A 12,507-nucleotide genomic window follows, 5' to 3' on the forward strand; every position below is an offset into this window, starting at 1 on the left:
TATTGAATGGTATGAAAAAGACTAGTATATGCATATTATACTATTTTCACGCCGTTCTTCAGGAACGGTCATTTCTCCCCCTAACGGCGGGAAAATTTTCATAAGTGCATATATAAAGATCAATAGAGTGAGTAGTTATACAAACTCAAATGGTTATATAACTTCAGGTTATATAAAGGCGAAACATAATTAGGTTTGCAATGCACATGTAGGTATATGAAACTTCTGGTTTCAAATAATGCTTCAAACATCTAACTTCAGGTTATAATAAGAATCAATAAATTAATTATGAACAACTATGAACATATACGCCATATACGTTCTAAATTGAAGCTATGAAACTTTCAAGTTCATAAAAAACCATGAAACTTCAAGTTTCTATACAAAATATAAGCAGAACTTCGGGTTCATAAATCTTGTTAAAGTATAGAACTACAAGCTCATATGAATAAAGGTTTTCTGCTTAATCTAAACTTAATCAAGAACTTCAGGTTCATAAGAAAAATTATGGAGTTATGAAAAATTTGAGTTCTAAATCATGGAATGATAAATCAAAGAACTTCTAGTTCAATTTGATTCTATAACATAGAGCATGAAAATCAAGGAACTTCAGGTTCTGACTTGATTAAGTAATGCACATTGAACTACAAATTTTAATCAATCATAAGAACATTAAGTTCTATCGCATCTCCAATTTTCATCCACTTCTGATATGGAAACAAAAAATCAAAGAACTTCAGGTTCTTATTTGACTGTTTAATGCATGAACTTCAAATGTCTCAGGTTTTGAGTAAAACTAAGGAATAAGGAACTTCACGTTGTATACATTAGAATATTAATTTCTTTATAAGTTTGATCTCTCCATTCCGTGATAGGAGGTATAAATACAGTATAGATCAAAGATCGATTTAGAACTTCAGGTTCTATATAAAGAAAATGACATAGTCAATTAGTGTACACAAGAAATATAATTATGGACAACATCTAAATTTATAGAATTGAACTTCTGGTTCAATCAATATTGACAAAATACCAATAATATGTTCCTATGTATTCCCAAAACCTCGAATTTGGAGTAAGTTAGAACTTCGGGTTCTAAATATTTGCTCCTCAAAAGTCATAACATGAACATCATGTCCATTTTAATATTTTCTGAAACTTCAGGTTTCAGATTTAAAACATGGACTTAAATTTAATTTGTAAACTTCTGAGTCTAAAATGTTTGAGTTTTGAGCTTCATGTTCATATATATTTAGACTTCCAGTCCTTATTTCCTTTATGTATGTACTATGTTAGAACTTCTGGTTCTTAACAAGATTCATATATTTTGAACTTCAGGCCAAAATAAATTGCTCAAAACTTCAGGTTGAGGCTGCATTAATTAGAATTTCAAGTTCAAAATGATATCTATACTCGAAGCTTCAGGTTCGATGTTTAGGACTACAGGTCCATATAAAAAGAATGATGAAATTCTGCATAGCTAAGAATTAAAATAAGGAAATAAACAGAACAATTAAATTAAAGTAGAAATTGTAAAACATTGCATTAAAATAGGCTATGGAAACTTCTGGTTCCAATAAAATGAATCAACAAACTTCGGGTCATGATATGTATATAGAGATTGAGAAACTTCAGGTTCTCATTTAGTTACACGATTGGATAAAGATTGAAGAACTTCGAGTCTTTATTATATATAATAAAAACAAGACACTTCAAGATTATGATTTGATCACATGATAAGAACCAAAGAATTTAGGGTCCTCATAAAAATAGAAGAACTTCAAATCTTCGTATGATAAAATGATTAATCAAAATTAAGGAGCTTCAGGTCCTAATATAATATGTGATAATCGTCGTGTATATCATATATAAAGCAAAATTGGGTGCTCAACAATATCAAGACCTCAATGATCAAATATGTCATATTTGCACTATCATCGAACGTGTACTTCATTGCATATTGTTCCACTTTTGACCAATCATCATGAAACTTCAGGTTTCGATTGAGTCACGAAACTTCAGGTTTCGATTGGATCGTATGATAAGGAACTTCAGATCTTAATCTCATTTATGTATGAATAATCATATATTCAGTGCATAATAATATAGAATGGGTAGTGAAATATAAACATAATTAAAATAATACTGACATTAAAATTGCATAAGAAAATTCATATAATATAATCATATTAATTATGAAACTTCAGGTTCATAATATTATGATCCATAAACTGTAGGTCATCAGTTTTGATATATTCGAAACTTCGGGTTCGAAATTTTGGTACCCATTAGAACTATGGTTCTCAAACTAGGTATTAGAAATTTAAGACTTTTGTATGGATCAAGGAACTTCAGGTCCTTGTATGTTAAGTAATAAGGAACTTCAGGTCTTTATCTTATTTAATTGTATAACATGCAATTGAGGAACTTCAGGCCCTCAATTTAATTTGATGATCGAAGAACTTATGGTCTTGATCACTTTTGTGATAATTAAGGATCAAGCAACAATTAATTCTGATATGGTTGTTAAATAACATAATAAGATAATAAGGTATCCAATTAATCAAATAGAAAAGGTAGTGCTCATCCTGATTAACGAGGAGGAAGTGATTAAATTACAGCACCCATATTATTTACAAGAGTACACATATGAATAAAATAATGATACAAGCTAACAATCATAGCTTTCTAGTACTTTCCGATGAAATTATACATATGAAGGAAAGCTTTTAAGCTTTGCAGAATACCTCTTGTAAATAGCTGCATCCTATACTTGTAATCATCTAGCTGCATCCTATACTTGTAATCATCTCAATTTAAGAATATACAAAAGTCAACAAAGAAATATAGATAAATATCAAATAAAGGATATACGTGTATAGATCATAGCTTTATAGTATATATCCAAGAGATCGATATGCATAGAAAATGTATTACAAGTTAAGAAAATTCTTGAACTTGTAGATTAGACAATACGACCCAATTAAAGATAAATTGTCTTTCATCAAGGGTGAGAAACGAGTCAATCGATCCCATTCAAATAGAGAACCATATAGGATATATAGTATGTGATTATAATTATATCACATGCCATTTAAAACCCCCGGTGCATTAAATGAATAGTGCTTAATTTTAAACACCCTACTCACCAAAAAAATTTGTCTAAACCCCCACCCATCTATAAACTCTTTCAAAACCCCCTAAAACTTATAATCCTAAATTACCCTTCTGACGCATGCTGACGTCACTGTAACTGTATTTTGGTGAAACTGTTTTTTTTTTTTTTTTGAATTGAAGTTTTTGCTAAAATTCAATATTTCACTAAAACTAAAATCTAACACTGAAATTGAATTTCATTACACTAAAACTGAATTTCAAAAATTCAGTTACACTGAAACTGAATTTCAAAAATTCAGTTACACTGAAACTGAATTTCAAGAATTCAATTACACTGAAACTGAATTTCAGATACACTAAATTGAAGAATTCAGTTATGAATTCACTTACTGAAACTGAATTAAGTGATAAAACAATTACACCTCGACTAAAATGCAATTACACCTTAATTAAAAAACAATTACACCTTTACTAAAATAATTACACTTCACTAAAACAGTTACACCTTTACTGAATTCCGTTTCACTAAAAAGAACACAGCAACCTTATCAAAAAAAAAACCAACAATACAACAAGTCATTGAGATGAGAGGAGTAGCCAACAATACAACGTCGTCCGATCACCTCACACGCGACGAGTACACGACAGTCGCCATTGCCTCGATCTGTTTCTACCTGCAAATTTGATTCATCATATTTCAGAACCATAATTTCATTCAAACTTCATTTAAAACTCATGTTTCACGAACTGAAACTGTTTCAAGAACTGAAACTGTTTCAAGAACTGAAACTGTTTCACGAACTGAAACTGTTTAATCAATAAATTAAGTAAATTTGTATATACTTATAAATCAATTAAAAAACTCACATTTCTATCCGATTAACATAATTAAGCTAGAACTGAATTTGGGGTGAAACTGAATTTTCAGAAAGTGAAACTAAATTTTCTAGAACTGAAACTGAATTTACACAGTTACACTAATTAAGCTAGACACTAATTTGTTGAATTCAGTTGCACTTTTTAATCGCCGAGATACCTGTTTAAGACCAGACAGTTCAACAAATCAAACAGGGTTCATAAAATTAATCGTTCAACGGCCGAGTCGGGCGGTGACCACCACACACGGTGGCTGCCCAGCCCCAATCAACACACAGAAAATTACAGAACTCACCCAAAAATATTCTCGGACCTCGAATTGAGCTTTTAGGGTCGGTTGGATGATCGGTGGGCACCACCGTGTTCGTCGCGAGGAGAGGAAGCTATTGGTGCCAGAGTTAGACCGCGACGCTACCGGAAAATGGAGATCGCCGGCGGAGGCTTCGCTGCTGTTTGGCGTCGTTCCATCGCCGTCGAGGGTCGGTTGGATGATCGGTGGGCACCACCGTGTTCGTCGCGAGGAGAGGAAGCTATTGGTGCCAGAGTTAGACCGCGACGCTACCGGAAAATGGAGATCGCCGACAGAGGAGCTTGGATCGCCAACAGAGGAAGCTATTGCTGTTGTTGGGTTTCGTGGAAAGTGAAGGGCAAGGGAAGGAAGCGGGTACCAAAAAAAACATAATTAAAATTTTATAAAAATTAAAAGTAAATAAAAGGGGTAAAACTGGAAAATTAAAAGATAGGGAGTCAAACTTAGCTGGATATTAGTTGACTAGGGGGTTTAGGAAAATATTAAGTGTAAGATTGGGTGTTATGGGAGAGGTAGATTTTGGGTGGAGGTTATGAAAGATTTTTTCTCTAAGTAGGGGGTTTATAATTATTTACATTTAAATGAAAGGAAGAGCAATATATGATTGGAATTGAAAAACTTCAGTCGAGTATGTATTATATATGAATAGCATATATGTGCATATGATTTGTAATACTGAACACGAGATCAATCTTGGAGTAGAATTTAAATGTAATACCCACATCGCACAATCAAAGTTAAACATCGTTCAAGTTGTGCATATCATGGTGGGTTTGCATAATCAAATAAGAAAGAGAATCTACATATCAAACTGCAAGCTTATGAAATAAAATAAATCTCTAGAACAAGAGTATTGGACATTAGCAACTAGGTTGCTCCATATGACTCTTAGTATAAAAGAATAGAATATAAGAGACTTTCGTGCTGATAACGTGTTATAGAATAAAGAGAAATGTAAAGAGAACATAAGAAAGAATTAGGGAGGAATCAGAGTGTATTTTTCATTCACATAAGGCCTCTATTTATAGACTCTTGGATGACCTGAGATAGACCCTTAAGGTCTCCTATTTTACAATGAATTGGACTCCTCATAATTATCTATACAATTGCTCTAGATAATACATGAGATAAATATTGAACATGATAATGGACAGCCACATAATTAATGATATTTACAACAATTATTGAGTTTTAGATTCCTTTCATAATTGAAGCAGATTTTGCCACCTAATCTAATAATGAGTCAAAGATTCAAAATAACGACAGGTAATGCTAATTATTATCTCAATTTTTTATATTGCTACTAATTTGATAATATTTCATCTGTGGACCACTACTGCATTCATAAAATTTGTCCAAAAAATGTCATATTGTCTTAAGCATTTTTCTTATTCAGATTTAGGCTTAATCTGCACAATTTGATTAACAAAATTCATATTATTAAAATATCACCAAATCAATAATTAATTTGTTTTAATAGTATCAATAATTAGTTGGTTTGTTTATTTAGAAGTGTTCTCAACTCAAATTTTAATGAATTTTAAAAGTTCAATAAAATTTAAGTGCTCTCAATTAGAATTTTAATGCAATTCATAAAAATCTAGATGTACTCAACTGAGATTTTTATAAATTTTTAAAAAATTTAAGTGTCTTTAAGAACTTATAGATTTTATTAAGTAGTAAATTTTGGTGGATTTGGATGGTGAATTTTGTTCACATAACAAAAGCCATGAGAATTTCAACCATTTTTCCTTTGATTTTGATGAATTCTATAAAAATTAATAAGAATCTATAAAATCTATAAAATTTTCTTGCTCTTTTAAAATTCTAGTTAGTTGTAGTATTTTTATATTTTATGTAAGAGTTCACTCTATACTTTATTCATGTGAAATAAAAAATTAACATATCATATGTCACATTAATGATCAACTTTTAAATTATTAATGAATGTTACATATTTCCATGGTAAAAAAACAAAATGAATGTTACATATATTATGACATGATAGCTTCTTATTTTGTTACAAATAAGTCGGTGCTTATTTTGTACAACATACAATATATCCAATTCTTAAAATTTGTACTCGGAACAAACAAAAAAAAAACCTACTAACATTTAAAGGTCAGCAAAACATAAGAATATCATGTGATGACTTCGTTAACTCCCACATGTAAAACAATGACAGGCTTTAATATGGGTCTGTTTTGGAGCAGTGCATAATCAGTGTTTAAATTTTAGGTCCTAATAAATAGTGAATATCTTATCAATTTATCAACCAAGAGCACACTTGGAAGACCGACCAAAATCTTGCATGATGCATCAAGTAATAATTGAACCACCATACAACAATCCCCTGTTACATGAATTTTCATAAGTGTTCTAAGAGGACACAAATCAGAAGAGCAAGAAAGCATCATAAGAGTAAAGGGAGAAAACCCTTTGAAACAAAACTAGAATCTAAAAAAATGAGGAGTTTAAATAAAGCAACTACAATATTGCTCAGTACAAAAAACTAGTAATTAATCACTTGTGCAGCCCACAAGCACAATTCTCAGTGCCTATATCAGCTGCAATACAAGGAGGCTGAACATTTCCATCCTTGTACCAAGTTGAGCGTTTTGCCACTAGTTCATCTATGAAATCATCCAATTTATCGACGGTGACACTTGGCATCACCACAACATGTGCAATATTTCCTTGGCAAGCCAACTGCCACATACGAACAAACTCCTCATCGTGAGGCCGCTCAAACACAACTGTGCTACTTAGCTCATTCAGCATGGCACTGATCCCAGCATCACGAAGGCGGTCCTTCAAGTAGTGAGCATTTCTAAGACACTTCTGGACTTCTTTCTGGAACCCTTTGTAACCTTTTCTGTTGAGCGTGTACCATAGGAAAATAGGAGCATGGCCATTCCGGCTTCCCATGATTGTGGCATCCCTTGAAGCAAGATATTCTACATTACTTGAGAGGACATTAATGTGCTCCAGCCTTGTTATCTGAACACCGCAAGGCATTGGACATCCTACAAACTTGTGACCAGAAACGCTGACACTTCCAATGGGCTTCTTGAAAGTAACTTTTGGTGCCTGCTTACCACCAAACATAGTGAGCAAAGGGAAGAAATCAATCCAGAACACAAAAAACTGCAGATTACAATGAGAAAGCAACACGGCTATTCCAGACTATATAGGCTGGCTCTAATCCCATCCTTTAGGAACAGAATGGGAACGAAGATTTACCACAATTATTTGCTTTACAAATCACAAAACGATTTATGAATAATATTTTATGCTCATTAATTATGCTATCCAATCATAGATATCAGTATCATCCATTTAGGCCAACTATGAAGGAAAAATTATAAACTTAGGCCTAGTTTGGTACTGCTGTGCTGTGAGAATAATCACTTTTAGTTATGTTGTGAGAATAATCATGTTTTAAAAAGTGCTGCTGGTATGAAAAATAATGTTTGAGTGTTTGGTAAATTTACTGTTAAAGGTGATGTAATAATGTATAATGACAAAAATGGACATAACGCTAAATGTCTCATATTCAATAAAAAAAACACATTTACATGGCAAATTTTTTTCCTAAAAACTAAATTTCTCAACATTTATTCAACAAAAAAAAAATTAACTATAACTATTTGTCAAGAATGCGAATTAATTATCTCATCACTCAAGACTTTTGTGAAATGACATTCCAAAATCCAAACATAAGCAAGCCCAACATATTGTCTATCTAAACCATTCTTTTTTCTTTTTTTTCTTCTTCAATGTCTACCCAACGTGAAGTTTAAAATATTGGATTGGACTCCGGACAAGACTTTCATTTTTAGCATCAACATCTATATACAAAATGGAAAAAGAAATGTCTGCCACCCCATTTAAAGTTAAAAGTAAATTCAATCTTGCATTTCTCTAGCACACACGAAAGAGAGGCACACATTCAGGTGGTGCATACACAAGGACGTGATGTGCTCCCCAATAGTGCATATGCCTTTTTGGAAAGAAAATGCTATACAATATATATAATAAGCTAAAGCCAATTGAAATTGGTTATCTACAAGCAAATTCCTCTTCAACAAAATAGAAACAGAAGCATTGGCATCAAATGACACTAATGCAGATTAAATAATAGACAGAAAATAAAAATGAATAAAACAACCAAAAGCTCAAAGGCAGCAAAAAGTGAAACAACCAAAAACCCAAGGAAAACACAAAGCAAAGGCCATACATGGGGAGGCCATAGCAGAAGAAAACCAATTAAATAAAAATCAGCATAAACCAAACCACAATAGGGGTAAATTGTAACACCCACAACAATTGCCCATAACCAATTCACAAAGGATAATCAATAACCCAAAATATTTATGGATCATCAACAATGGGATGAATATCTCATAAACTATATATAACTCGTTAGAATTGGAGATTTGAGAGACAAACACAACTGAAAAAGAAATATATAACTAAAATTTCAAAAATTAATTAAAAAGTTAACCATTGGAGTTCCAAATTCATAAATAAGAGAGATTACCATGAAAACAGATATGTGGCTGCTGTGTAGAAGAGAAGAAAAAAAAAAAAATCAATATATTAACCACTAAATTAAACAGAAAAGGGAAGAATGAAAAATGACTTAATTATCGATTTACCACCCAAAATTGTAACTCATTCCCACTTTACCACCTGAAAGTTTTTTTGTCCCAGATTACCACCTGTAACTTACATCTGTGTCTCATTTTACCTTGTTCCGTCAACAATTCCGTTAATGCTGACGTGGCGCGCTGGATGTGCGCCACATGTCACATCTTTTTTGTATTTTTTGATTTTTTTGATTTTTCTATTTTTATAAACTTTGAAAATTAATTAAAAATAGCTCCGAACTTAGAAAAATACACGAAAAATTCCTACCGACTTGTCTTAACTAGTACTAATTTACTATGGGGTCAAAATGCCAATTTTCCCTATAAAAATTTTCAAAAAATTTGGAAAGTCCAAATTTATTTCTAGAAAATTAAAATACTCTAGACTCTTTGAAAATTCATAGAATAATCTCCCGAACTCCAAAAAATATGAGGTCTGCACCGTTAGTCTTTAAAACTAACATTACCTTTCTCGTGAACACTTGCTACCCAAAAGACCTCTCGGTCTTAGAGAAAAATAAAATTCCCTATAAAATAAATTCTAGAAAAATTCTAAAATTTCTGTAAAGTCTCGAAATAATTCTCTAAAATAAGCTTTTGGTAATTTTTCAAAATATTTTTGAGAATTTGTCCAAGAGTTTACGAAAATTCTAGAATTTTTTCTAGAATTTATTTAATAGAGGAAAATATATTTTAATTTTTTAGAAATAAATTTGGACTTTCTAATTTTTTTGAAAATTTTTAGAGGAAAAATTGGTAATTTAACCTTATAGAAAATTAGTGCTAGTCAAGACGAGTCCGTAGGAATTTTTCGTGTATTTTTCTGAGTTCGGAGCTATTTTTAATGAATTTTCAAAGTTTATAAAAATAAAAAAATAAAAAAATGCGAAAAAAAAAATAATAAAAAAAAGTGACACGTGGCGCACATCTAGCGCGCCACGTCAGCATTAACGGAATTGTTGACGGAACAAGGTAAAATGGGACATGGATGTAAGTTACAGGTGGTAATCTGAGACAAAAAAACTTTCAGGTGGTAAAGTGGGAATGAGTTACAGTTTTGGGTGGTAAATCGATAATTAAGCCATGAAAAATTGAAAAAGATGAGAGATTTTCTGGGGTCTTGCTGCTCCTACAGAGTGGAAGAACTTGGGAAGAAGAAGAGGAAAAAAAGAAGAGAAGAAAGACGATGGCGAACTCACGTTGCAAGGAAGAACGTGAAAAATAAAAGGATATGTGATTTAAATTGCAAAAAACAACAAGGGCATTCTTGGTATTTTATAAAATTTCATTAACCATACGCCGGTTCTCTTCCGCTTCCCGTCAAAGAGAATTTCAAAAGCAGCCTATGGACAACTTTTAAAAACTGCTGTCATTGGCCCATTGCTGTGAAAAAAAGCTGGTTTTACTTATCTTACCAAACGGACGATGGCCTAAAAATATTGAAAATAAGTGATTTTAATCTTAAAAAAGCAATACCAAATGGGGCCTTACTACTGCCATGCTCAGTTATAAGAGTCAAATCCACAATATCGCAATGGGAAAAGTCTCCTTATGAAATCCACATAATTTTAGAGCCAAAAGGGTTAAATGGGCCAAAGGCATAAGAAAAAGATTCCTATCCACAATAAGAGTTCATGAGATGACATACAAGTTTGACAAAAGGCATCATAAGTCCAAATAACGCTCCGTCACAGTGAATGTAGAATCGATCTTGGTTGAATCCACATTCTTCGAGGGTTTGTATGACAAGATCCAGGTCATCAACAGCTCCTTTGACAGTTGTTCCTGCAATGCAAGCATTGATTCAGTAAATCAACCAACCAAACAGAGGTGCTGTGCATAATATGAGTGAATTCAAATTGTGTCAATGTGTGTATCTTAACTCTTTCCCTTACCAATATTAACATTGAGAATGGCTGGCTTATCCTTGTTAGCAAGAAGTTTAGTTCTAAAATCCTCGCAATCAATCTCACCAGAGATCAGACAATCAACCTTTACACATTCCATTCTATACATTCTTGCTGCTTTAAATATCGAATAATGCGATTCTCGGGAAGCATACAAAATCCCATCTGGAAATACTTCTCTCCTACAAGAATTGAATCCAATTTTACATGCAACTGTTGATTGTTTAGTTTAGTCATGACCAATCTAATCATCATTGTGGTAAAGAATTAAGAACAGAATCATACATACATTACTCAAACACTTGACTTACCCGACTAAAATGCCATGAAGATTGCCTTCCGTACCACAATTGGTGATGTATCCCCAGTAGTCACTCTTCTCGATCTCCCAGAGACGAGCAAACCAATCCAGAACCCCCACTTCGAACTGTCTCGAATGGACTCCGTAGTTGCTCTCGATAAACGGATCACCAAGATTGTTGATGGAGAAATGCTGCAACTGGGACAAAGCTCCATAGTCGAAGTCCAAATTATAAGGATAACCTGCATTTGCAACCAAAGCAACCCAAGATTCAGATTCATATGTTCTAGCTCAAATTTCAATTCATTTCAATCAAAATCACAAAATCCAATGACGACCCAGAAGCAAACTCATCACAACTCGCACAAAATCGAGCGACCCAGTTCCCAATACCTACCCAAATGGTGTTTGGTCCTCTCGATGAGGGTTTTGCGGTAGCGAGCGAGGACGCTTCCCATGTACGCGTCTTTGTCGCCGGTGAACTCATCATTGGCTTCAGGCTCAGTCACGGCCAGGCACGTGGTGTGCACGTTCCGGCCAAGCACGATCTCTCGCGATTGACCCTTGTTTGCGGATAACTTCCCCATCAGATCGCCGTTGAAGCTGGTTACGACCGGAGGCAGAGGCTCTGCAACCACGGCTGTCGGATCGAAATCCTCCGACAACATGTCGACCATCCCAACAAACCCATTCCCGTGCTCCATGAAATTTGCAAGTTTCAAGTTGTAAACCAAAACAAAAAATCCAACCTTGAAACTTCACAGAGAGGGAAAGAAGAGAAAGAAAGTTGGAAAGGGCAAGAAATGGGAGGTGAGCCCAGGGTGTTAAATTTCGAATCGAGGGAGAAAGAGGGGCGGCGGTAGGGCGGCGGCAGGGGGAGATCGAGGGAGAGAGAGGCGACGGAAGGGGAGATCGAGGGAGAGAGGCGACGACAGAGGGCGACGGGGCGACGGGGCGACGGCAGAGGGGCGACGGGGCGAGATGCAGAGAGAGAGAGAGAGAGAGAGAGAGAGAGAGAGAGAGAGAGAGAGAGAGAGGATGAAGAAGAAATGAAGAAAACAGAGGGGTGTGTTGCTGGAGCAGTGGAGCCTCGGGGGAAAAGAAAGGAAAGGGAAAAGAAGGAAAGAAAAAGAAGAAAAAAAAAAAGAAAAAAAAAAAAAAAAAAAAGGAAGAAAAAAAAAAAAAAAAAAAAAAAAAAAGGAAAATAAAATTAAAAAGAGAAAAAAATTAAAAGGTTTAGGGTTGATTGGGTTTGAGGCCTTTGGGTTAATTGTGAAGAAAAAAAATAGTTTGGAGTTTCGTTTAGTTGTTTTTAAACCCTAAGCTAATAAACTATAATATATT

The 12,507-nt window shown here is 33.7% G+C and overlaps 1 protein-coding gene across 1 annotated transcript; it reads right to left on the bottom strand.

The window, feature by feature from the left end:
- Window positions 1-6,627: 6,627 nt before the first annotated feature.
- Window positions 6,628-12,221, bottom strand: LOC147277765 (serine decarboxylase-like). Its single transcript, XM_086254146.1, has 5 exons — window positions 11,561-12,221; window positions 11,174-11,405; window positions 10,851-11,044; window positions 10,604-10,740; window positions 6,628-7,393 (listed from the first exon to the last, which is right to left on the bottom strand). Exons 1-5 carry the CDS (start codon window positions 11,865-11,867, stop codon window positions 6,827-6,829), a joined length of 1,437 nt encoding a protein of 478 aa, XP_086110272.1. The 5' UTR covers window positions 11,868-12,221; the 3' UTR covers window positions 6,628-6,826.
- Window positions 12,222-12,507: the final 286 nt, after the last annotated feature.

Source organism: Dryas octopetala, chromosome 8 (genome assembly GCF_963921425.1).
Source record: "Dryas octopetala chromosome 8, drDryOcto1.1, whole genome shotgun sequence".
NCBI classification, from domain to species: Eukaryota; Viridiplantae; Streptophyta; class Magnoliopsida; order Rosales; family Rosaceae; genus Dryas; species Dryas octopetala.